This window comes from Lonchura striata, chromosome 30, assembly GCF_050655825.1.
Source record: "Lonchura striata isolate lonStrDom1 chromosome 30, ASM5065582v1, whole genome shotgun sequence".
Classification (NCBI taxonomy): Eukaryota; Metazoa; Chordata; class Aves; order Passeriformes; family Estrildidae; genus Lonchura; species Lonchura striata.
In genome coordinates this window covers 7,789,126-7,813,223 of record NC_140732.1, presented here as the reverse complement: position 1 = coordinate 7,813,223, position 24,098 = coordinate 7,789,126, and the positions used below count along the sequence as shown (strand labels likewise).

Genomic DNA, 24,098 nt, shown 5'->3' with positions numbered 1-24,098 from the left:
GACATGGATGAGGACGTGGTGGGACATGGCCATGGATGGGGACATGGCCATGATGGGATGGGGACGTGGTGGGACGTGGACATGGTGGGACATGGCTATGGATGGGGAAGTGGTGGGATGTGGCTATGGATGGGGACATGGCCATGGTGGGACGTGGTGGGACGTGGACATGGTGGGACATGGCTATCGATGGGAACGTGGCCATGGATGGGGATGTGGTGGGATGTGGCCATGGGTGGGGACATGGTGGGACATGGACATGGATGGGGATGTGGTGGGACATGGACATGGAGGTACGTGGACATGGATGAGGACGTGGTGGGACATGGCCATGGATGGGGACATGGCCATGGTGGGATGTGGCCATGTGGGACGTGGTGGGACGTGGACATGGTGGGACATGGCTATGGATGGGGAAGTGGTGGGATGTGGCTATGGATGGGGACATGGCCATGGTGGGACGTGGACATGGTGGGACATGGCTATCGATGGGAACGTGGCCATGGATGGGGATGTGGTGGGATGTGGCTATGGATGGGGACATGGTGGGACCTGGACATGGTGGGATGTAGCCATGGATGTGGACGTGACCATGGATGGGGACGTGGCCATGGTGGGACGTGGATGGGGACATGGATGGGGATGGGGACATGGGATGGACACCAGACCGTGGATCCCAGCTGGACATTGGTCGCCTCCCCAGGCACGGGGGGAAACTGAGGCACAGAAGGAAACTGAGGCACGCCCCGCCTTGGAGACCCCAAAACGACCACCCACCCCCAAAATATCACCTCGGCACCCTGAGACCCCCAAGTGTCACATTGTGAGGGAAACTGAGGCACAGAGGGAAACTGAGGCACAGAGGGAAACAGGCACTGGGAGAAACTGAGGCATGGGGGAAACTGAGGCACTGGGGGAAACTGAGGCACGGAGGGAAACTGAGTCACACCCTGTCTTGGAGACCCCAAAACGACCACCCACCCCCCAAAATATCACCTCGGCACCCCGAGACCCCCAAGTGTCACATTGTGAGGGAAACTGAGGCACTGGGGAAAACTGAGGCACGGGGGGAAACTGAGGCACGGAGGGAAACTGAAGCACTGGGGGAAACTGAGGCACTGGGGGAAACTGAGGCACGGAGGGAAACTGAGTCACACCCTGTCTTGGAGACCCCAAAACGACCACCCACCCCCCAAAATATCACCTCGGCACCCTGAGACCCCCAAGTGTCACATTGTGAGGGAAACTGAGGCACGGAGGGAAACTGAGGCACAGAGGGAAACTGAGGCACGGGGGAAACTGAGGCACGGAGGGAAACTGAAGCACTGGGGGAAACTGAGGAACGGGGGGAAACTGAGGCACGGAGGGAAACTGAGTCACACCCTGTCTTGGAGACCCCAAAACGACCACCCACCCCCCAAAGCATCACCCCTGCACCCCGGGACCCCCCAGATGTCACATCGGAGGAGGAGGAGGAGGGGCAGGTGAGGGTGTGCCTGAAACTCCTGCCCGGTCACATGGGGAAACCGCGGCAGGAACCGGCGCCGAGCGCGGGAGCAGCACCGGAGGTACCGGGGGGGTGGGACACGGTGACAATGCCCCAAAAACTGTCCCCAAAAATGTCCCCTCGCGGGGGGTGCTGCGGTGGGGGTGGCGCAGCATCCTCGGGGGGGTGGGGGGGGTGGAAACGGCCAAAAGGGACCCCAAAATTTTGTCACTTTTTGTCGCTTTTTTGTCGCTTTTTTGTCGCTTTTTTGTCACCTCGCTCGGGCATCGCTGGAGGATGTGGCCACCCCCCCCCCCCCTTTGGTGACAAATGTCGCGGGTGGCGGTGACAGGAGCGCGGGTGGCACCTCGGGGGGGGTCCTGTGGTGTCCCCCCGCCCCCCGGGGGGGTGACAGAAGGTTTGGGGGGGTCAGGGGTGTCCCCAAAGCCCCCAAAGGGGCGGGGGGGTGGGGGAGGGGAGGCGCGGCTGGTTTGGGGCGCGACGGAAACGCCGCCCGCGCCCGGGGCCGGGGGTGGCGGGGCCCGGCAGCGAGGCGGCGTGGCGCCCTGTCAGCCTGTCAGCCTGTCACCGTGTCACCCTGTCACCCTGTCAGCCTGTCACCGTGTCACCGTGTCACCCTGTCACCCTATCAGCCTGTCACTGTGTGCCCCTGTCACCCTGTCAGCCTGTCAGCCTGTCAGCCTGTCAGCCTGTCACCGTGTCACCCTGTCAGCCTGTCACCGTGTCAGCCTGTCACTGTGTGCCCCTGTCACTGTGTGCCCCTGTCACCCTGTCACCCTGTCACCATGTGCCCCTGTCACCCTGTCAGCCTGTCACCCTGTCAGCCTGTCAGCCTGTCACCGTGTCAGCCTGTCACCCTGTCAGCCTGTCAGCCTGTCACCGTGTCACCCTGTCAGCCTGTCACCGTGTCAGCCTGTCACTGTGTGCCCCTGTCACCCTGTCAGCCTGTCAGCCTGTCACTGTGTGCCCCTGTCACTGTGTGCCCCTGTCACCCTGTCACCCTGTCACCGTGTCACCCTGTCACCCTGTCACCGTGTGCCCCTGTCACTGTGTTACCATGTGCCCCTGTCACCGTGTCAGCCTGTCACCGAGTCAGCCTGTGACTGTGTGCCCCTGTCACCCTGTCAGCCTGTCACTGTGTGCCCCTGTCACCGTGTCACCCTGTCACCGTGTCAGCCTGCCAGCCTGTCCCCCTGTCCCGGTGTCCCCTGTCACAGTGTCCCCTGTCCCCCTGTCCTGTGCCCCCCACTGCCCCCAAATCCAACCCCATGGACCCCCAAACTGACTCCCCCCATCCCCCAACCCAGATCCACCCCCAGAACCCCCAAATTGACTCCCCAAACCCCCCAAAACTCAACCCCCCCATCCCCCAACCCAGATCCACCCCCCGAACCCCCAACCCCAAATCCAACCCCCAACCCCAAATCCAACCCCCAAAATGTCACCTCAGCATCCCAAAATCAACCCCCAACCCCAAACCCACCCCCCAAACCCCCCAAAACTGAATCCCTCCACTCCCCAACCCCAAATCCACCCCTGAACCCCCAAATTCTGCTCCCCCAATCCCCCCAACCCCAAATCCAACCCCCAAACCCCCCAAACCTCAACCCCCCATCCCCAAAACCCCAAATCCACCCCCTGAACCCCCAACCCCAAATCCAACCCCCAAAATGTCACCTCAGCATCCCAAAATCAACCCCCAACCCCAACCCCACCCCTGAACCCCCAAATTCTGCTCCCCCAATCCCCCCAACCCCAAATCCACCCCCCAAACCCCCCAAATTCAGCTCCCCACATTCCCCCAGCCCCAAATCCAACCCCCAAAATGTCACCTCAGCATCCCAAAATCAACCCCCAACCCCAAATCCAACCCCCAAACCCCCCAAATTCTGCTCCCCCCCACCCCCCAACCCCAAATCCACCCCTGAACCCCCAAAACTGACTCCCCCCATCCCCCGAACCCCAAACCCACCCCTGAACCCCCAAATTCAGCTCTCCCCATCCTCCCAAACCCAAACCCACCCCTGAACCCCCCAAATTCAGCTCTCCCATCCCCCCAACCCCAAAATGTCACCTCAGCATCCCAAAATCAACCCCCAAGCCCCTAAAGCTCCCCAAAATGCCTTCCCCGAACCCCAAACCCACCCCTGAACCCCCAAATTCAGCTCTCCCCATCCCCCAACCCCAAACCCACCCCTAAGCCCCCCAAATTCAGCTCCCCCATCTCCCCAACCCCAAATCCAACCCCCAAAACTGACTCCCCCCATCCCCCGAACCCCAACCCCACCCCTGAACCCCCAAATCCAGCTCCCCCCACCCCCCAACTCCCAAAACTGACTCCCCCCCACCCCCCGAACCCCAAATCCACCCCTGAACCCCCAAATTCAGCTCCCCCCATCCCCCGAACCCCAACCCCACCCCTGAACCCCCAAATTCAGCTCCCCCCACCCCCCAACTCCCAAAACTGACTGCCCCCCACACCCCAACCCCAAATCCACCCCTGAACCCCCAAAACTGACTCCCCCCCATCCCCCGAACCCCAACCCCACCCCTGACCCCCCAAATCCAGCTCCCCCAACCCCCGAACCCCAACCCCACCCCTGACCCCCCAAATTCTCTCTCCCCCCCCCAGATGGAGGTGGAAGCCCCCCCGGCCGCCCCCGAGCCCCCCGCCCTCCTCAGGACCTACAAGTGGCGCACGGCGACCCCCGCGGGGGGGGACCCCGGGAGGGCCGGGGGGTCCCCGGGGCGCTGGGCGAGGCTGCGGGGCTGGAAGCGCTCCCACAGCCACCCCGGCGACAGGGACAGGGGCGGGGACACGGTCACGAGTGGGGACACGGGTGGGGACACGGGCGGGGACAGGAGCGGCGACAGGGCTGGAGACAGGAGTTGGGACAGGAGTGGTGACAGAGGTGGCGACACGAGTGGGGACACGAGTGGGGACAGGAGTGGGGACAGAGGTGGCGACACGAGTGGGGACACGAGTGGGGACACGAGTGGGGACAGGGGTGTCCCCAAGGCCACCGCGCGGCGCTCGCTGTTCCGGAGGGCGTTTTCCGCCCCCTCCAAGGCACCCAAGGGTGCGGGGGAGCCGAGGGGACGCGAGGGGACAGTGGGGGACAGCGGGGGACGCGAGGGGACAGCGGGGGACGCGAGGGGACACGAGGGGACGAGGCCACCCCTGCAGCGGTACCTGCGCGGCGCGGGCAGGAGGAGGGGGCACGGTGAGAGGGGCGGGGGGCTGGGAGGGGATTTGGGGTGCGGGATTTGGGGTGAGGGGTTTGGGGTGAGGAGGTTTGGGGTGCGGGGATGGGTTTGGGGTGACGGATTTATAGAGTGAAGGGTTTTGGGGTTTGGGGTGAGGGGGTTTGGGGTGCGGGGTGGGGTTTGGGGTGATGGGTTTATAGAGTGAGGGGTTTTGGGGTGAGGGGTTTTGGGGTGAGGGGTTTTGGGGTTTGGGGTGCGGGGAGGGGTTTGGGGTGACGGATTTATAGAGTGAAGGGTTTTGGGATTTGGGCTGAGGGGTTTTGGGGTGAGGGGGTTTGGGGTGCGGGGTGGGGTTTGGGGTGACGGATTTATAGAGTGAAGGGTTTTGGGATTTGGGCTGAGGGGTTTTGGGGTGCGGGGAGGGGTTTGGGGTGACGGATTTATAGAGTGAAGGGTTTTGGGGTTTGGGGTGCGGGGTGCGGGGTTTTGGGGTGCGGAGTGGGGTTTGGGGTGCGGGGAGGGGTTTGGGGTGATGGATTTATAGAGTGAAGGGTTTTGGGGTGCGGGGTGGGGTTTGGGGTGCGGGGAGGGGTTTGGGGTGACGGATTTATAGAGTGAAGGGTTTTGGGGTTTGCAGTGACGGGTTTTGGGGTGATGGGATATGGGGTGCAGGTTTTGGGGTGTGGGGTGGGGTTTGGGGTGACGGATTTATAGAGTGAAGGGTTTTAGGGTGCGGGGTGAGGGGTTTTGGGATGTGGGGAGGGGGATTTGGGATGATGGAATATGGGGTGAAGGGGTTTTGGGTGAGGGGTTTTGGGGGGTGAGGTGGGGTTTGGTGTGGGGGATTTGGGGTGCGGGGCTGGGTTTTGGGGTGCGGGGTTTGGGGTGAGGGGTTGGGGTGCAGGAGGCGGTTTGGGGTTTTGGGGTGATGGATTTATGGGGTGAAGGGTTTTGGGGTTTGGGGTGGGGGTGTGGTGCAGGGGGGGTTTTGAGGTGATGGGACATGGAGTGAAGGGGTTTGGGGTGAGGGGTTTTGGGGTGCGGGTTTTGGGGTGCGGGGTGGGGTTTGGGGTGATGGGTTTATAGAGTGAGGGGTTTTGGGGTGCAGGGTTTGGGGTGGGGGGATTTGGGATGCGGGGAGAGGTTTGGGGTGATTATGGGGGAGAGTGATGGATTTTGGGGTGCGGGTTTTGGGGTGCGGGGTGGGGTTTGGGGTGACGGATTTATAGAGTGAAGGGTTTTGGGGTTTGGGGTGCGGGGACAGGCTTGGTGTGGGGGATTTGGGGTGCAGGCTTGGGTTTTGGGGTGCGGGGAGGGTTTTGGGGTGATGGGATATGGGGTGAAGGATTTGGGGGCAATTGTGTCCCTTGGTGTCACCTCACCCATGGTGGCACCTCCATGGCCTTGGTGCCACCTCCATGGCCACGTGTCCCTTGGTGTCACCTCATGGTGGCATCTCACCCTAGGTGTCACCTCACCCATAGTGGCACCTCCATGGCTTTGATGTCACCTCACCCGTGGTGGCACCTCCATGGTGGCACCTCCATGGCCTTGGTGCCACCTCACCCGTGGTGGCACCTCCATGGCCTTGGTGCCACCTTCATGGCCACGTGTCCCTTGGTGTCACCTCACCCATGGTGGCACCTCCATGGCTACCTGTCCATTGGTGTCACCTCACCCATGGTGGCGCCTCACCCATAGTGGCACCTCCATGGCTTTGATGTCACCTCACCCATGGTGGCACCTCCATGGTGGCACCTCCATGACCTTGGTGTCACCTCATTCATGGTGGCACCTCCATGGCCACGTGTCCCTTGGTGTCACCTCATGGTGGCATCTCCATGGCCTTGGTGCCACCTCACCCGTGGTGGCACCTCCATGGCCTTGGTGCCACCTCCCTGGCCACCTGTCCCATGGTGTCACCTCCCCCTTGGTGTCACCTCCCCCTCGCTGTCCCCTCCATGGCCTCCTGTCCCCGCGGTGGGTGGCACTGACCCTGCGGGCACCCCCCCGTTCTGTCCCCTCAGGGACCCCCCTGGAGACGTCCCCGCCGCCGCTGGCCCCGGTGCCACCCGATGCCACCGTGTGGGACGCGTCCCGCTTCTCGCTGGTGGACGGACACCTGGTGGCCCTGGGCAGGGACGAGGAGGTGAGCGGGGACAGCGGGAGTGTCCCCTGGGTGGCACCTCGGGGCGTCCCTGGGTGATGGGGTGGCACCTCGGGGCGTCCCTGGGTGGCATCTGAGGGTGTCCCCTGGGTGGCACCTCCTGATGTCCCCTGGGTGGCAGGGTGGCACTTTGTGATGTCTCCTGGGTGATGGAGTGTCCCCTCGGGGTGTCCCCAGGGTGGCACCGGTGACCCGCGCTGTCCCCAGGGTGGCCCCGTGTCCCCTCCCGCTGACGACCCGGGTGAGACAGGGGGGAACTGGGAGGGACTGGGAGGGACTGGGAGGGAACTGGGAGGGACTGGGGGGGACTGGGAGGGAACTGGGAGGGACTGGGAGGGACTGGGAGGGACTGGGAGGGACTGGGAGGGAACTGGGAGGGACTGGGAGGGACTGGGAGGGACTGGGAGGGAACTGGGAGGGACTGGGAGGGACTGGGAGGGAACTGGGAGGGACTGGGAGGGACTGGGAGGGACTGGGAGGGAACTGGGAGGGAACTGGGGGGGACTGGGAGGAACTGGGAGGGAACTGGGAGGGACTGGGGGGGACTGGGAGGGACTGGGAGGGAACTGGGGGGGACTGGGAGGGAACTGGGAGGGAACTGGGAGGGAACTGGGATGAACTGGGAGGGAACTGGGAGGGACTGGGGGGGACTGGGAGGGACTGGGAGGGAACTGGGAGGGACTGGGAGGGACTGGGAGGGAACTGGGAGGGAACTGGGATGAACTGGGAGGGAACTGGGAGGGACTGGGGGGGACTGGGAGGGAACTGGGAGGGACTGGGAGGGACTGGGGGGGACTGGGATGGACTGGGAGGGGCTGGGAGGGAACTGGGAGGAACTGGGAGGAACTGGGAGGGACTGGGATGGACTGGGAGGGAACTGGGATGAACTGGGATGGACTGGGAGGGAACTGGGATGGACTGGGAGGAACTGGGGGGGACTGGGAGGGAACTGGGTTATACTGGTTTATACTGGGAGCACTGGGAGGTTACTCGGGGGGTGACTGGTTTGTACCGGTTCATACTGAGAGCACTGGGTTATACTCATCCATAATGGCTTTTACTGGTCCATACTGGTCCATACTGGTCTTTACTGGTTTTTACTGGTGTTCACTGGGTGCCACCCCCCCAGGCCCGGCCGAGCGCAGCGAAACTGCCCCGAGCGCCCGGGCCAGCAAGGGCAAGGTGGGACAGCGCTGGCACTGCCACTGTCACCGTCATTGTCACTGTGCCACTGTCACCGTCATTGTCACTGTGTCACTGTCACTGTCATTGTCACTGTGTCACTGTCACCGTCATTGTCACTGTGTCACTGTCACCGTCATTGTCACTGTGTCACTGCCACTGCCACCGTCATTGTCACTGTGTCACTGTCACCATCATTGTCACTGTGTCACTGCCACCGTCATTGTCACTGTGTCACCGTCACCGTCATTGTCACTGTGTCACTGTCACCGTCATTGTCACTGTGTCACTGTCACTGCCACCGTCATTGTCACTGTGCCACTGTCACCGTCATTGTCACTGTGTCACTGTCACCGTCATTGTCACTGTGCCACTGCCACTGCCACCGTCATTGTCACTGTGCCACTGCCACCGTCATTGTCACTGTGTCACTGTCACTGTCACTGTCATTGTCACTGTGCCACTGCCACCGTCATTGTCACTGTGCCACTGTCACCGTCATTGTCACTGTGCCACTGCCACCGTCATTGTCACTGTGTCACTGTCACTGTCACAGTCATTGTCACTGTGCCACTGTCACCGTCATTGTCACTGTGTCACTGTCACCTCCCCTGTCCCCATCCCTGTCCCCGTCCCTGTCCCCTATGTCACTGTCCCTGTCCCATCCCTGTCCCTGTCCCTTTGTCCCCTGTCCCTGTCCCATCCCTGTCCCCTCTGTCCCTGTCCCCTGTGTCACTGTCCCATCCCTGTCCCCTCTGTCCCCATCCCTGTCCCTGTCCCTGTCCCCTCTGTCCCTGTCCCTGTCCCATCCCTGTCCCCTCTGTCCCGTCCCCTGTGTCACTGTCCCTGTCCCCAGGGGCTGCTGTGGAAGAGGCTCCTCCGGGACTGGAAGAGTCGCGGTGGCACCAGAAGTGACCCCGGGGTGGTGGCAGCACCCGAGGGTGACAGGTGAGGGCCACTCCTGTCCCAGTGACACCGCTGTCCCCTCAGTGTCCTGGTGACCCTGCTGTCCCTTTCTGGGGGGTCCTGGTGACACTGCTGTCCCCTCAGTGTCCCCTCAGGGTCCCCTCAGTGTCCCTTTTGGGGTCCCAGTGACCCCACTGTCCCTTTTTGGGGTCCCAGTGTCACTGCTGTCCCTTTTCGGGGTCCCTTTTTGGGGGGGTCCCGGTGACACTCCTGTCCCTTTTCGGGGTCCCGGTGACCCCGCTGTCCCTTTTCGGGGTCCCGGTGACCCGCTGTCCCTTTTCGGGGTCCGCAGCCGCGGTGGCTCCGGCGCGTCCCCGGTGCCGCCCCCCGGGCTGGACCTCGGCGGTGACGGTGTCGTGGTGCGGCCGGTGCACGGCAGCGTGGCGGGCGAGAGCTTCTGCTTCCAGGTACGGCCCGCGAACCCCAAAACGGCCCCCGAACCCCAAAACCGGCCCCCGAACCCCAAAACCGGCACCTGAGCCCCAAAAACGGCACCCGAACCCCAAAAACGGCCCCTGAACCCCAAAACCGGCCCCCGAACCCCAAAAACGGCCCCCGAACAACAAAAACGGCCCCTGAGCCCCAAAACCGGCCCCTGAGCCCCAAAACCGGCCCTCGAACCCCAAAACCGGCCCCTGAGCCCCAAAACCGGCACCCAAATCGTAAAAATAGCACCCAAATCTTAAAAAGGGCACCCGGATCCCAAACAGGGCACCCGGACCCCAAAACAGCATCTCTGTCACCCTCAGTGTGCCCTGGTGTCCCCGGTGTCCCTGTCACCCTGTCACCCTGTCACCCCCGGTGTCCCCGGTGTCCCTGTCACCCTGTCACCCCCGGTGTCCCCGGTGTCCCTGTCACCCCTGTCACCCCCGGTGTCCCTGTCACTCCGTCACCCCTGTCACCCCTGTCACCCTGTCACCGCCGCTGTCCCCCCAGGTGATCACGCCCGCGGGCAGCCGCTCCTTTGGCTGCGCCTCCCCGGCCGAGCGCGACCGCTGGATCGAGGAGCTGCGGCGGGCGGCCCGGCCCGGCGAGGTGGGGCCGGGGTGGCACCCTGGGGACACAGGGGGACACGGGGGGACATGGGGGGACACGCGGGGACACCCTGGGGACACAGGGGGACACCCTGGGGACACCCTGGGGACATGGGGGGACATGGGGGGACATGGGGGGACATGGGGGGACACGCGGGGACACCCTGGGGACACAGGGGGACACCCTGGGGACACCCTGGGGACATGGGGGGACACGGGGGGACATGGGGGGACACCCTGGGGACACGCGGGGACACCCTGGGGACATGGGGGGACACGGGGGGACACCCTGGGGACACAGGGGGACACCCTGGGGACATGGGGGGACACGGGGGGACACCCAGGGGACACGGGGGTGACACCCTGGGGACATGGGGGGACTGGAGGGTGACACTCTGGGGACACCCTGGGGACACTTCGGGGACACCTCGGGGATGCCCTGGGGACACCTCAGTGATACCTTGGGGACACCCTGGGGACACCTTGGGGACACGCGGGGACACCCTGGGGACACAGGGGGACACCTCGGGGACACCCTGCCACCCCCAGCCCCCAGATCGGGCTCTCCTGCCCTTGGGCTGGGTGGGGAAACTGAGGCACAAACTGCCCTGCACGGAGCATCCTCAGTGTCCCCCCATGTCCCCTTGTCCCTCACCCACATCCCCCTTGTCCCCTTGTCACCTTTGTCCCCATGACCCCTTTGTCCTCTTTGTCCCCTCGTCCCTTGTCCCCTTGCCCATTTTGTCCCCATTGTCCCTTTGTCCCCTCTGTCCCCCTCTCTCTTGTCCCCTTGTCCCCATGACCCCCACTCACATCTCCCTTGGCCCCCTTGTCCCCTTTGTCCCCTTTGTCCCCTTTGTCCCCTCGTCCCTTTGTCCCCTTGCCTGTTTTGTCCCCATTGTCCCTTTGTCCCCTTTTCCTCCTTCTCCCCCTTTGTCCCCATTGTCCCTTTGTCACTTTGTCCCCTTGTCCCTTTGTCCCCTTGACTGCCCCCCATGTCCCTTGTCCCTTTGTCCCTGTCCCCGTCCCCTTTGTCCCTCTCCCTGTCCCATCCCTGTCCACATCCCTGTCCCTGTCCCTGTCCCATCCCTGTCCCATCCCTGTCCCTGTCCCCATCCCTGTCCCATCCCTGTCCCATCCCTGTCCCCTCTGTCCCCTCTGTCCCTGTCCCCATCCCTGTCCCTGTCCCTGTCCCCTCTGTCCCCATCCCTGTCCCCATCCCTGTCCCTGTCCCCATCCCTGTCCCATCCCTGTCCCATCCCTGTCCCCATCCCTGTCCCATCCCTGTCCCCATCCCTGTCCCCTCTGTCCCATCCCTGTCCCATCCCTGTCCCCTCTGTCCCTGTCCCCATCCCTGTCCCATCCCTGTCCCCATCCCTGTCCCCTCTGTCCCATCCCTGTCCCCGTCCCTGTCCCCTCTGTCCCTGTCCCCATCCCTGTCCCATCCCTGTCCCTGTCCCCTCTGTCCCTGTCCTCATCCTTGTCCCATCCCTGTCCCCATCCCTGTCCCATCCCTGTCCCCTCTGTCCCTGTCCCATCCCTGTCCCATCCCTGTCCCATCCCTGTCCCTGTCCCATCCCTGTCCCCATCCCTGTCCCATCCCTGTCCCCTCTGTCCCTGTCCCCGTCCCTGTGTCCCCTCCAGGACAGCTGCGAGCGCCTGGAGCTGGCTCTGACCCTCTGGGTCTACGAGGGCCGGGACCTGCCGGCGCGGTGCCGCCTGCGCTGCCAGCTGCAGCTGGACGGCGCCGTCTTCGCCCGCACCACGGCCAAGGCGGCGGGCGCCGACGGCCACCTCTTCTGGGGCGAGCTCTTCCAGCTGCCCGCGCTGCCGCCGGCGCGCGCCCTCACCGTCGCCCTGTGCCGCGACGACCGCGCCGGCGGCCGCCCGCTGGCCGCCGTCACCATCCCGCTGGCCGAGCTGGCGGCGGCGCCGCAGCCCCTGGAGCGGTGGTACGCCCTGAGCGGCGCCGGCGGCCGGCGGGCGCCGGCCGTGCGGCTGCGCGGGCGCTACCGCCGGGTCAGGGTCCTGCCCATCGTGCGCTACAAGGAGATGGCCGAGTTCATCACCTTCCACTACCGGGAGCTGTGCGGCCGCCTGGAGCCGGCCATCGCCGCGCGGCACAAGGAGGAGCTGGCCGGGGCTCTGGTGCGCGTCCTGCAGAGCACCGGCAAGGCCAAGGTGGGGCGGGGGCGGGGACGGGCGGGGTCGGAGTTGGTTGGGTTGGCATGGATGCATTGGTTTGGGTTGGGTTGGGTTGAGTTGGGTTGGGTTGGGTTGGGTTGAGTTGGGTTGGGTTGGATGAGATGGGTTGGGTTTGGTTGAGTTGGGTTGAGTTGGGTTGGATGAGATGGGTTGGCTTGGGTTGGGTTTGGTTGAGTTGGGTTGAGTTGGGTTGGATGAGATCAGTTGGGTTTGGTTGAGTTGGGTTGAGTTGAGTTGGCTTGGCTTGGATGGAACAAGACTTTAGACATGGCAAACACAGCTCAGGAGACACCAGGAGACCCAACGTGGGTTGACTTGGTCATTCTGGGGTCACGGGTGCCACCAAACCCTTGGGGGTCACGGGTGCCACCAAACCCTTTGGGGTGCCACCAAAGCCTTTAGGGTCATGGGTGCCACCAAATCCTTTGGGGTGCCACCGAGTCCTTTGGAGTCACAGGTGCCACCAAACCCTTGGGGACACGGGTGCCACCACCTGTCCCCTCGTGTCCCCGCAGTCGTTCCTGATCGACCTGGGCGTGGCCGAGCTGGACCGCTTCGATGAGCACGAGGCGCTGATCTTCCGCGAGAACACCTTGGCCACCAAGGCCATCGACGAGTTCATGAAGCTGGTGGGGGCCAAGTACCTGCAGGACACGCTGGGTACGCCCAGGGGACACGGGGACATCCTGGGCGGTGGCAGGGGGTGGGACACCTCGGTGGGGCTGGACACTGGGGCGTGTGGGACACCCTGACCATCCGTGGGGATGTGGTGGTGACATCTCGGTCCCCTCGTGGGCCTGTGGGACACCCCTGACCATCCGTGGGGATGTGGTGGTGACATCTCGGTCCCCTTGTGGGCTGTGGGACACCTCTGACCATCCGTGGGGATGTGGTGGTGACATCTTGGTCCCCTCATGGCCTGTGGGACCATTCATGGGGACGTGGTGTGGGTTCCTCACGTCCATCCCCACCCTGGTGACCTCTCAGTCACCTCATGGACTGTGGGACACCCCTGACCACCCATGGAGATGTGCTGTGGGTTCCTCACGTCCATCCCCACCCCGGTGACCTCTCGGTCCCCTCACGGGCTGTCCCCTGTCCCCAGGGGAGGTGGTGGCCCAGCTCTGCAGCTCCGAGGAGAGCTCCGAGGTGGACCCCAGCAAGTGCTCGGGGCTGGAGCTGTCCGAGCACCAGCAGCACCTGCGGCAGGTCTGCGAGGAGACCCTGCGGCGCATCACCGACGGCTCCGAGTGAGGACACCAGGGGACACCGGGGGACACCAGGGTGGCACTGGGGCCAGGAGAACCTGGGAGAACCTCGGACATGGGGGTGGGATGAGGGACAGGAGAACCTGGGAGAAGGGACAGGAGAACCTGGGGGAACCTCGGACACGAGGGTGGGATCAGGGCCAGGAGAACCTGGGAGAAGGGACAGGAGAACCTGGAAGAAGCTCGGACACGAGGGTGGGATCAGGGTCAGGAGAACCTGGGGGAACCTCGGACACGAGGGTGGGATCAGGGCCAGGAGAACCTGGGAGAACCTCGGACATGGGGGTGGGATGAGGGACAGGAGAACCTGGGAGAAGGGACAGGAGAACCTGGGAGAACCTCAGACACGAGGGTGGGATCAGGGACAGGAGAACCTGGGAGAAGGGATAGGAGAACCTGGTAGAAGCTCGGACATGTGGGTGGCACTGGGGCCAGGAGAACCTGGGAGAAGCTTGGACACGGGGGTGGGATCAGGAACAGGAGAACCTGGGAGAAGGGACAGGAGAACCTGGAAGAAGCTTGGACACGAGGGTGGGATCAGGGTCAGGAGAACCTGGGAGAAGCTCAGACATGGGGGTGGGATGAGGGACAGGAGAAGCTGGGAGAAGGGACAGGAGAACCTGGGAGAAGCTTGGACACGAGGGTGGGATCAGGAACAGGAGAACCTGGGAGAAGCTTGGACACGAGGGTGGGATCAGGGTCAGGAGAACCTGGGGGAACCTCGGACATGGGGGTGGGATCAGGGACAGGAGAACCTGGGAGAAGCTCAGACACGAGGGTGGGATGAGGGACAGGAGAACCTGGGAGAAGGGACAGGAGAACCTGGGAGAAGCTCAGACACGAGGGTGGGATGAGGGACAGGAGAACCTGGGAGAAGGGACAGGAGAACCTGGGAGAAGCTTGGACACGAGGGTGGGATCAGGAACAGGAGAACCTGGGAGAAGCTTGGATCAAGGATGGGATGAGGGCCAGGAGAACCTGCGAGGACACGAGGGTGGGATCAGGGCCAGGATGGACTCCAGGGGTGGGGTGGGGACTGTCACCATCTTGGGGTGGGGGCCAGGATGGATCTGGGGGCAAATTTGGGGACAAAGATGGGAACAGAGATGGGGATGGGCTCCATCCCGGGGTGGACGTGGTGGTGGGCACCAAGATGGACTTGGGGACAAGTTTGGGGACAGAGATGGGGACATGGATGGAGATGGACACCAGGATGGACCAGGGACAAGTTTGGGGACATGTTTGGGGACAGGGATGGAGATGGACACCAGGATGGACTTGGGGACAAGTTTAGGGACAAGTTTGGGGACAGGGATGAAGATGGACACGAGGACGGACTTGGGGACAAGTTTGGGGACAGGGATGGAGATGGACACCAGGATGGACCCAAAGACATGTTTGGTGACACGGATGGTGATGGACACCACCCACCCTTGGTCTACACGTGGAGATGCTCACAAAAACCACCCGGTGCCAAGCCCAGAGGTGGTGCCACCACACCCCGGTCCCACCACGATGTCCCACCACGGTGTCCCACCAGGTCCTTCCCGGCGGAGCTGGGCGAGGTGTTCGCGGCGTGGAGCGACGAGTGCGCGGCGCGCGGCAAGGCGGCCATCGGCCGGCGCCTGGTGTCCTCCTCGCTCTTCCTGAGGTTCCTCTGCCCGGCCATCATGTCCCCCAGCCTCTTCGGCCTCGTCCAGGAGTACCCCGGCGAGGCCACCGCCCGCAGCCTCACGCTGGTGGCCAAGGTCATCCAGAACTTGGCCAACTTCACCACGTAGGTGGCCGTGGGGACGGATGGGGACGTGGGCTGGTGGGGACATCCCGTCTGCCCTCCGTGGCGGGTCATGGGGCACTTGGGTTGTCCCCAACGCGCCATGGACGTGGTTTGGATGGTCCATGCTCCCGAAAGTGGCCTTTGACCATGACCATGGTGGTGACCCCAGACCATGGTGGTGACCTCTGACCATGATGATGACCCCAGACCACGACGATGACCCTTTGACCACGCCGATGACCCAGACCACGGTGGTGACCCCTTGACCATGATGATGACCCCAGACCATGATGGTGACCCCTGACCATGACTCATGACCCTTTGACCATGACGATGACCCCAGACCACGACGATGACCCCTTGACCACAATGGTGACCCTTTGACCACGCCGATGACCCCAGACCACGGTGGTGACCCTTTGACCACGACGATGACCCCAGACCATGGTGGTGACCCTTTGACCACGACGATGACCCCTGACCACGCCGATGACCCCAGACCACGGTGGTGACCCTTTGACCACGGTGGTGACCCCAGACCACGGTGGTGACCCTTGGCCCATGCCGTTGACCCCAGGTTTGGCGAGAAGGAGCCCTACATGACCTTCATGAACGACTTCCTGGAGCGCCACTGGGCCACCATGACGGACTTCCTGCAGGCCGTGGCCACCGCCGAGGCCAGCGCCCACATGGCCACCTACGATGGCCGCGTGGACCTGGCCCTGGAGCTCGCCACGCTCCACCTGCTGCTCTGTGACATCTTCTCCAGCCTCGACCAGGTGCCACCACCCTGCGGCCACCTCCTTCTTCGCTGGTGTCCCCCGGGCCACCCGTGACGTCCCCGTGGTGTCCTCGCAGGCCACGCAGGAGGAGCTGGAGCCGCTGCCCACCATCCTCAGGGCCATCAGGGAGGGGACACCTGTCCCCGTGTCCGTCCGCCTCAGCTCCACCGCCAGGAGAAGGTACCTGGGGACACCTGGGGCCACCTGGGGCCACCTGGGGACACCTGGGGACATCTGGGGACACCTGGGGACACCTGGTGACACCTGGGGATGAGTGGGACTCCTGGGGACGAGGGGGACACGTGGGTGTCGGGATTTGGGGTTCCTCTGGTCCTGTTTGGGGTCAGGAGATGGGTCTGATGCCACCAGGGTTTGGGGTCCCTCTGGTCCCACCAGGGTTTGGGGTTCCTCTGGTCCCACCAGGGATTGGGTCTCCTCTGATGCCACCAGGGTTTGGGGTCCCTCTGGTCCCACCAGGGTTTGGGGTCCCCTTTTGTCCCACCAGGGATTGGGTCTCCTCTGATCCCACCAGGTTTGGGGTTCCTCTGGTCCCACCAGGGATTGGGTCTCCTCTGATCCCACCAGGGTTTGGGTCTCCTCTGGTCCCACCAGGGTTTGGGGTCCCCTTCATTGCGGCCATATTGGGGGTGCCTCATCTCCATTCCCTTATGCTTTTGTCCCCTTGTCTCTCTGTCCCTGTCCCCATCCCTGTCCCTGTCCCTGTCCCTTGTCCCCATCCCTGTCCCCCTGTCCCTGTCCCTCTGTCCTCTGTCCCTCTGTCCCTGTCCCTCTGTCCCCATCCCTGTCCCCCTGTCCCTCTGTCCCTGTCCCTCTGTCCCTCTGTCCCTGTCCCTCTGTCCCCATCCCTGTCCCTCTGTCCCCATCCCTGTCCCTTTGTCCCCTGTCCCTGTCCCTCTGTCCCTGTCCCTCTGTCCCCATCCCTGTCCCTCTGTCCCCATCCCTGTCCCTCTGTCCCTCTGTCCCTGTCCCTCTGTCCCCATCCCTGTCCCTCTGTCCCCATCCCTGTCCCTTGTCCCTGTCCCTCTGTCCCTGTCCCCATCCCTGTCCCCCTGTCCCTCTGTCCCTGTCCCTCTGTCCCTGTCCCTCTGTCCCTCTGTCCCTGTCCCCATCCCCGTCCCTCTGTCCCTTGTCCCCATCCCTGTCCCCCTGTCCCCCTGTCCCTGTCCCTCTGTCCCTCTGTCCCTCTGTCCCTCTGTCCCTTGTCCCCATCCCTGTCCCCCTGTCCCTCTGTCCCTCTGTCCCTCTGTCCCTTGTCCCCATCCCTGTCCCCCTGTCCCTCTGTCCCTGTCCCTCTGTCCCTGTCCCTCTGTCCCTCTGTCCCTGTCCCCCTGTCCCTCTGTCCCTGTCCCTCTGTCCCCATCCCTGTCCCCCTGTCCCTCTGTCCCTGTCCCTCTGTCCCTGTCCCTCTGTCCCTCTGTCCCTGTCACCCTGTCCCTCTGTCCCTTGTCCCCATCCCTGTCCCCCTGTCCCTCTGTCCCTCTGTCCCCATCCCTGTCCCTGTCCCCCTGTCCCCCTGTCCCCCTGTCCCTCTGTCCCTGTCCCTGTCCCTCTGTCCCTGTCCCCAGCCCCTCGTCCCCTCCCCAGCCCGGCTTTGTCCCCCCGCGGGACGTGGCCAAGCTCAGTCCCCTCATCAAGAGCCAGTCCCTGACCAGCGTCCGGCGCGCCCGCGGCCCCGCCGAGGTGCCCGAGGTGCCCGAGGTGCCCGAGGTGCCACCGACCGCGGCGGGGACGGACCCGGAGCCGGTGCCGGTGCCGGTGCCGGTGGCGGCGCGGCGCCGCCGCAGCGTCCAGCGCACCCGGAGCGTGCCGGCGCACGGCGAGGCCGCGCGGCGCCCGGTCCGGCCGCCCGGCGCCGGGCACGCGGCCGAGCCTGGCACGGCCTCGCCCGTGCCCGGCGATGCCCCGGTGAGTGCCGGGGCCGCCGTGGCACCGCGGGGCCGGAGCGCCGGGCTCGGGGACATCCGGCCCGGCGGCGCCGCTCTGGGGTGGGCGCTGGTGACACTTGGTGACACCAAGGGTTGGGTGGCACTAACGGGGGTGAGGTGGCACTAATTGGGTTCAGGTGGCACTAACGGTGATCTGGTGGCATTAATTGGGTTCAGGTGGCACTAACGGTGATCTGGTGGCATTAATTGGGTTCAGGTGGCACTAACCGGGGTCTGGTGGCATTAACAGGGGTGTGGTGGCACTAATTGGGATCTGGTGGCATTAATAGGGCTGCGGTGGCACTAATGGGGCCGTGGTGGCATTAACGGGGCTGTGGTGGCACTAATTGGGTTCAGGTGGCACTAACGGTGATCTGGTGGCACTAACTGGGTTCAGGTGGCACTAACCGGGGTCTGGTGGCACTAACAGTGGCATGGTGGCATTAATTGGGATCTGGTGGCATTAATAGGGCTGCGGTGGCACTAATGGGGCCGTGGTGGCATTAATGGGCATGTGGCACTAATTGGGTTCAGGTGGCACTAATGGGGCTGTGGTGGCACTAATTGGGTTCAGGTGGCACTAATTGGGTTCTGGTGGCATTAACGGGGCTGTGGTGGCACTAACGGGTGTCCCGCTGGCAGTAACGGTGTCACCGTGCCATTAACGGGACATTAACGGGTGCCCGGTGCTATTACCGATGTCCCGGTGCCATTAACGGGACATTAACGGGTGCCCGGTGCTATTACCGGATGTCCCGGTGCCATTAACGGGACATTAACGGGTGGCTCAGTGCCATTTCCATGTGTCCCGGTGCCGTTACCGCGTGTCCCGGTGCCGTTACCGGGTGTCGCGATGTGATTGCCGGGCCGTTACCGGGCCATTACCGGGCCATTACCGGGCCGTTACCGGGCCGTTACCGGTGTCGCTCTCGCAGCCCCGGGGGAAGCTGCGCTCGTCGGCGTCGCTGCCGCGCAAATCCACGGTGCCGTGGCAGCGCCTGGCCGAGGACTCGGTGGCCCCGGGCGAGCTCTACGCGCTGCGGCCGCTCGAGAAGGTAACCCCGGGGCGGGGGGGACAGTCCCCGGTGTCCCCCGGTGTCCCCCGGTGTCCCCCGGTGTCCTCCCGGTGTCCCCCGGTGTCCCCGTCCCGGTGTCCTCAGCACCGGCGGCTGCTGGAGGAGGTGACCGGGGGTGGGTGGCACCTCCCGGTACCTCCCGGTAAACTCGTCCCCGATGTCCCCAGCCCCCGGTAACCCGGTCCCCAGTGTCCCCAGCACCCGGTCTCCTCCCGGTGACCCGTCCCGGTGTCCCCAATCCCGGTGTCCCCAACCCCGGTGTCCCAACACTGGTGTCCCAATCCCGGTGACCCGTCCCGGTGTCCCAATCCCGGTGTCCCCAACCCCGGTGTCCCAATCCCGGTGTCCCAGCCCCGGTGACCCGTCCCGGTGCCCGCAGCTGGCGGCGCTGCGGGAGGAGCTGGAGCGGGCGGTGTCCGCATCCCCCGGTACCCCCCGGTATACACCGGTACCTCCTGGTGACCCGTCCCGGTGTCCCCAATCCCAGTGACCCGTCCCGGTGTCCCAACCCCGGTGACCCAATCCCAGTGTCCCCAATCCCGGTGTCCCCAATCCCGGTGTCCCCAATCCCAGTGACCCGTCCCGGTGTCCCCAACCCCGGTGTCCCCAATCCCGGTGTCCCAATCCCGGTGTCCCAATCCCGGTGTCCCAACCCCGGTGTCCCAGTCCCAGTGTCCCAATCCCGGTGTCCCCAATCCCGGTGTCCCCAACCCCGGTGTCCCCAATCCCGGTGTCCCCAACCCCGGTGTCCCAACCCTGGTGTCCCAATCCCGGTGTCCCCAATCCCGGTGTCCCCAATCCTGGTGCCCGCAGCTGGCGGCGCTGCGGGAGGAGCTGGAGCGGGCGGTGTCCGCATCCCCCGGTACCCCCCGGTATACACCGGTACCTCCTGGTGACCCGTCCCGGTGTCCCCAATCCCAGTGACCCGTCCCGGTGTCCCAACCCCGGTGACCCAATCCCAGTGTCCCCAATCCCGGTGTCCCCAATCCCGGTGTCCCCAATCCCAGTGACCCGTCCCGGTGTCCCCAACCCCGGTGTCCCCAATCCCGGTGTCCCAACCCCGGTGTCCCAATCCCGGTGTCCCAATCCCGGTGTCCCCAATCCCAGTGTTCCCAACCCCGGTGTCCCAATCCCGGTGACCCGTCCCGTTGTCCCCAATCCCGGTGTCCCCAGTCCCGGTGACCCATCCCGGTGTTCCCAATCCCGGTGTCCCCAATCCCGGTGTCCCCAATCCCGGTGTCCCAATCCCGGTGTCCCCAACCCCGGTGTCCCAATCCCGGTGTCCCCAGTCCCGGTATCCCCAACCCCGGTGTCCCAATCCCGGTGTCCCCAGTCCCGGTGTCCCGTCCCGGTGTCCCAATCCCGGTGTCCCAATCCCGGTGTCCCAGTCCCGGTGTCCCAGTCCCGGTGTCCCAATCCCGGTGTCCCAATCCCGGTGTCCCGTCCCGGTGTCCCAATCCCGGTGTCCCAATCCCGGTGTCCCAGTCCCGGTGTCCCAGTCCCGGTGACCCGTCCCGGTGCCCGCAGCTGGCGGCGCTGCGGGAGGAGCTGGAGCGGGCGGTGTCCGCATCCCCCGGTACCCCCCGGTATACACCGGTACCTCCCGGTGTCCCAACCCCGGTGACCCATCCCGGTGTCCCAATCCCGGTGTCCCAACCCCGGTGACCCATCCCGGTGTCCCAATCCCGGTGTCCCAATCCCGGTGTCCCAATCCCGGTGCCCGCAGCTGGCGGCGCTGCGGGAGGAGCTGGCGGAGCTGCGGGAGCGGCTGGAGCGGGCGGAGGCGCGGGCGGCGCGGGCCGAGGAGCGGCACCGGGAGCGGCTGGAGCGGCTCCGGGAGCGGCTGGACGAGAACGCCGCCCGCGCCGCCAGCCTGGCGGCCAGGTGGGGCGGGGCCCCGACAGCGCGGCGGGGACCCCGATTTGGGTGGGGCACCCCGAAAATGGGGCGGGGCACCCCGAAATTTGGGTGGGGCACCCCGAAAATGGGGCTGGGCATCCTGAAAATTGGGTTGGGTTCCCCAAAATTTGGGTGGGGCACCCCGAAAATGAGAGTGGCATCCTTAAAATGGGGTGGGGCACCCCAAAAACAGGGTGGCTCCCAGTCCCTCCCAGTCCATCCCAGTCCCTCCCAGTCCCCCCCAGTCCCCCCCAGTTCCTCCCAGTTCCCTCCCAGTTCCTCCCAGTCCCTCCCAGTCCCTCCCAGTCCCCCCCAGTCCCTCCCAGTTCCTCCCAGTTCCCTCCCAGTCCCTCCCAGTCCATCCCAGTTCCTCCCAGTTCCCTCCCAGTCCCTCCCAGTCCATCCCAGTCCCTCCCAGTCCCCCCCAGTCCCTCCCAGTCCCTCCCAGTTCCTCCCAGTTCCCTCCCAGTCCCCCCCAGTCCCTCCCAGTCCATCCCAGTCCCTCCCAGTCCCTCCCTCCCCAGACTGGCCGTGGCCGAGCGCAGCCGCCGGGAGGATTTGGAGCGGCTGAAAAACAGCGAAGAGAGAGAGAGGGAGATGGTGAGAGGGACAGGGGACACTGGGGACACTGGGGACACTGGGGACACTGGGGACATTGGGGACACTGGGGACACTGGGGACATTGGGGGACACTGGGGACACTGGGGACACTGGGGACACTGGGGACACTGGGGACATTGGGGGACACTGGGGACACTGGGGACACTGGGACACTGGGGACACTGGGGACACTGGGGACATTGGGGACAGTGGGGACACTGGGGACATTGGGGATACTGGGGACAGTGGGGACACTGGGGACACTGGGGACACTGGGGACACTGGGACACTGGGGACACTGGGACACTGGGGACACTGGGGACACTGGGGACACTGGGGACATTGGGGGACACTGGGGACACTGGGGACACTGGGACACTGGGGACACTGAGGGGACATTTGGGACATTGGGGACAGTGGGGACACTGGGGACATTGGGGATACTGGGGACAGTGGGGACACTGGGGACACTCAGGTGACACTCAGGTAACACAGAGTGACACAGGTGACATTGAGGTGGCACAGGTGACACAGGTGACACTTAGGTGACAGGGGTGACACAGGTGACATTCAGGTGACACACAGGTGACACACAGGTGACATTCAGGTGACACAGGTGACACAGGTGACACTCAGGTGACACACAGGTGACATTCAGGTGACATTCAGGTGACACAGGTGACACACAGGTGACACAGGTGACACGCGTGTCCCCCGCAGGAGCGGCGCCTCTCGGGGTTGGAGCTGGAGCTGCGCCGGACGCGCGGCCACCCCCGCGATGTCCCCAACGTGTCCCCAGGGTGTCCCCGCGATGTCCCCAACGTGTCCCCAGGGGGCTGCCACCAGCCCGGCGAGGACGGCCAGGCCACCTGCGTGTGACACTGATGTCCCCGAGGTGTCCCCGAGGTGTCCCCGGGGTGTCCCCAGGGTGCCACCCCCCCGTGCCGTGGCAATAAACGCTGGCGTTGTCACCGCTGCTGTCCCCGGCTCCTTGGGGACACTTGGGGACACTTGGGGACATCCCCCGGGACCCCCCCTGCTGTCCCCAAAGTGTCCCCAGGGTGTCCCCTTGATGTCCCCCCAGTGTCCCTTTCATGTCCCCAGTGCCACCCCAGTGTCCCCCCAGTGTCCCCAGTGTCCCCTCAATGTCCCCAGAGTGTCACCTTGATGTCCCCAGTGCCACCTCAGTGTCCCCAAGGTGTCCCTAGTATCTCCTTGATGTCCCCAATGTCCCCCAGTGTCCCAAATACCCACCCAGTGTCCCCAAAGTGTCCCCAGTGCCACCCCAGTGTCCCTTTGATGTCCCCAGTGCCACCCCAGTGTCCCCAAAGTGTCCCCAGTGCCACCCCAGTGTCCCTTTGATGTCCCCAGTGCCACCCCAGTGTCCCCAGAGCGTCCCCAGTGTCCCCTTGATGTCCCCAGAGTGTCCCCAATGTCCCCACAGTGCCACCCCAGTGTCCCCAAAGTGTCCCCAGTGCCACCCCAGTGTCCCCAGGGTGTCCCCGGTGCCACCCCAGTGTCCCTTTGATGTCCCCAGAGTGTCCCCAATGTCCCCACAGTGCCACCCCAGTGTCCCCAGTGTTCCCCCAGTGCCACCCCAATGTCCCTTTGATGTCCCCAGTGCCACCCCAGTGTCCCCAAGGTGTCCCCAGTGCCACCCCAGTGTCCCTTTGATGTCCCCAATGTCCCCCAGTGTCCCCATTTTGCCTCATTTTAGGGGACATTTTTTGGGGGCTCTTTGGGGACATTTTTTGGGGCGCCAGCTCAGTTTTGGGGTTTTATTTTGGGGCGCCCCGGGTGCCCGGGGATGGCGAAGGCGTCTCCTCAATGTCCCCAAATGTCCCCACATGTCCCCAAATCCCCATGAACTCTGACACCGGGAGCCAATCGTTTTTGGGGTCAGCCCCGTTTTTGGGGTTTTTTGGGGTTTTATTTGGGGGTGCCGGGTTTTTTTGGGTACCACGGTTCGGGGGGTGGCACAGGGTCCCCCAAAACCCCTTCAGTGTCCCCAAATGTCCCCAAATATCCCCATTAATAACACGAGGTGCAGACAACGGGATCGTTTTTGGGGTCAGCCCCGTTTTTGGGGTTTTTGGGTTTTTATTTGGGGGTGCCGGGTTTTTTGGGGTGCCAGAGGTGGCCGGGGATGGTGAAGCCGTCCCCCTAAACCCAAACCCATTCCAGGTGTCCCCAAACGTCCCCAAATCCCCATTAATAACACGAAGTGCAGCACAGACGGGATCGTTTTTGGGGTCAGCCCCGTTTTGGGGTTTTTATTTGGGGGTGCCGGGTTTTTTGGGGTGCCAGAGGTGGCCGGGGATGGTGAAGGTGTCCCCCTAAACCCAAACCCATTCCAGGTGTCCCCAAATGTCCCCAAACGTCCCCAAATCTCCATTAATAACACGAAGTGCAGCACAGACGGGATCGTTTTTGGGGTCAGCCCCGTTTTTGGGTTTTTATTTGGGGGTGCCGGGTTTTTTGG

At 64.3% G+C, this 24,098-nt stretch overlaps 1 protein-coding gene across 1 annotated transcript; it reads left to right on the top strand.

Moving 5' to 3' along the window:
- Positions 1 to 1,468: 1,468 nt before the first annotated feature.
- On the top strand, positions 1,469 to 22,591 carry RASAL3 (RAS protein activator like 3). The gene is made up of 19 exons (XM_085563302.1): positions 1,469 to 1,568; positions 4,140 to 4,731; positions 6,742 to 6,863; positions 7,059 to 7,122; positions 8,011 to 8,063; positions 8,920 to 9,011; positions 9,322 to 9,436; positions 9,966 to 10,064; positions 11,708 to 12,244; positions 12,784 to 12,928; positions 13,374 to 13,518; positions 15,077 to 15,313; positions 15,891 to 16,092; positions 16,172 to 16,275; positions 17,682 to 18,021; positions 18,977 to 19,096; positions 20,844 to 21,001; positions 21,541 to 21,616; positions 22,337 to 22,591. The coding sequence occupies exons 1-19, from the start codon at positions 1,518 to 1,520 to the stop codon at positions 22,493 to 22,495; spliced, it is 3,411 nt and encodes a 1,136-aa protein (XP_085419428.1). The 5' UTR covers positions 1,469 to 1,517; the 3' UTR covers positions 22,496 to 22,591.
- Positions 22,592 to 24,098: the final 1,507 nt, after the last annotated feature.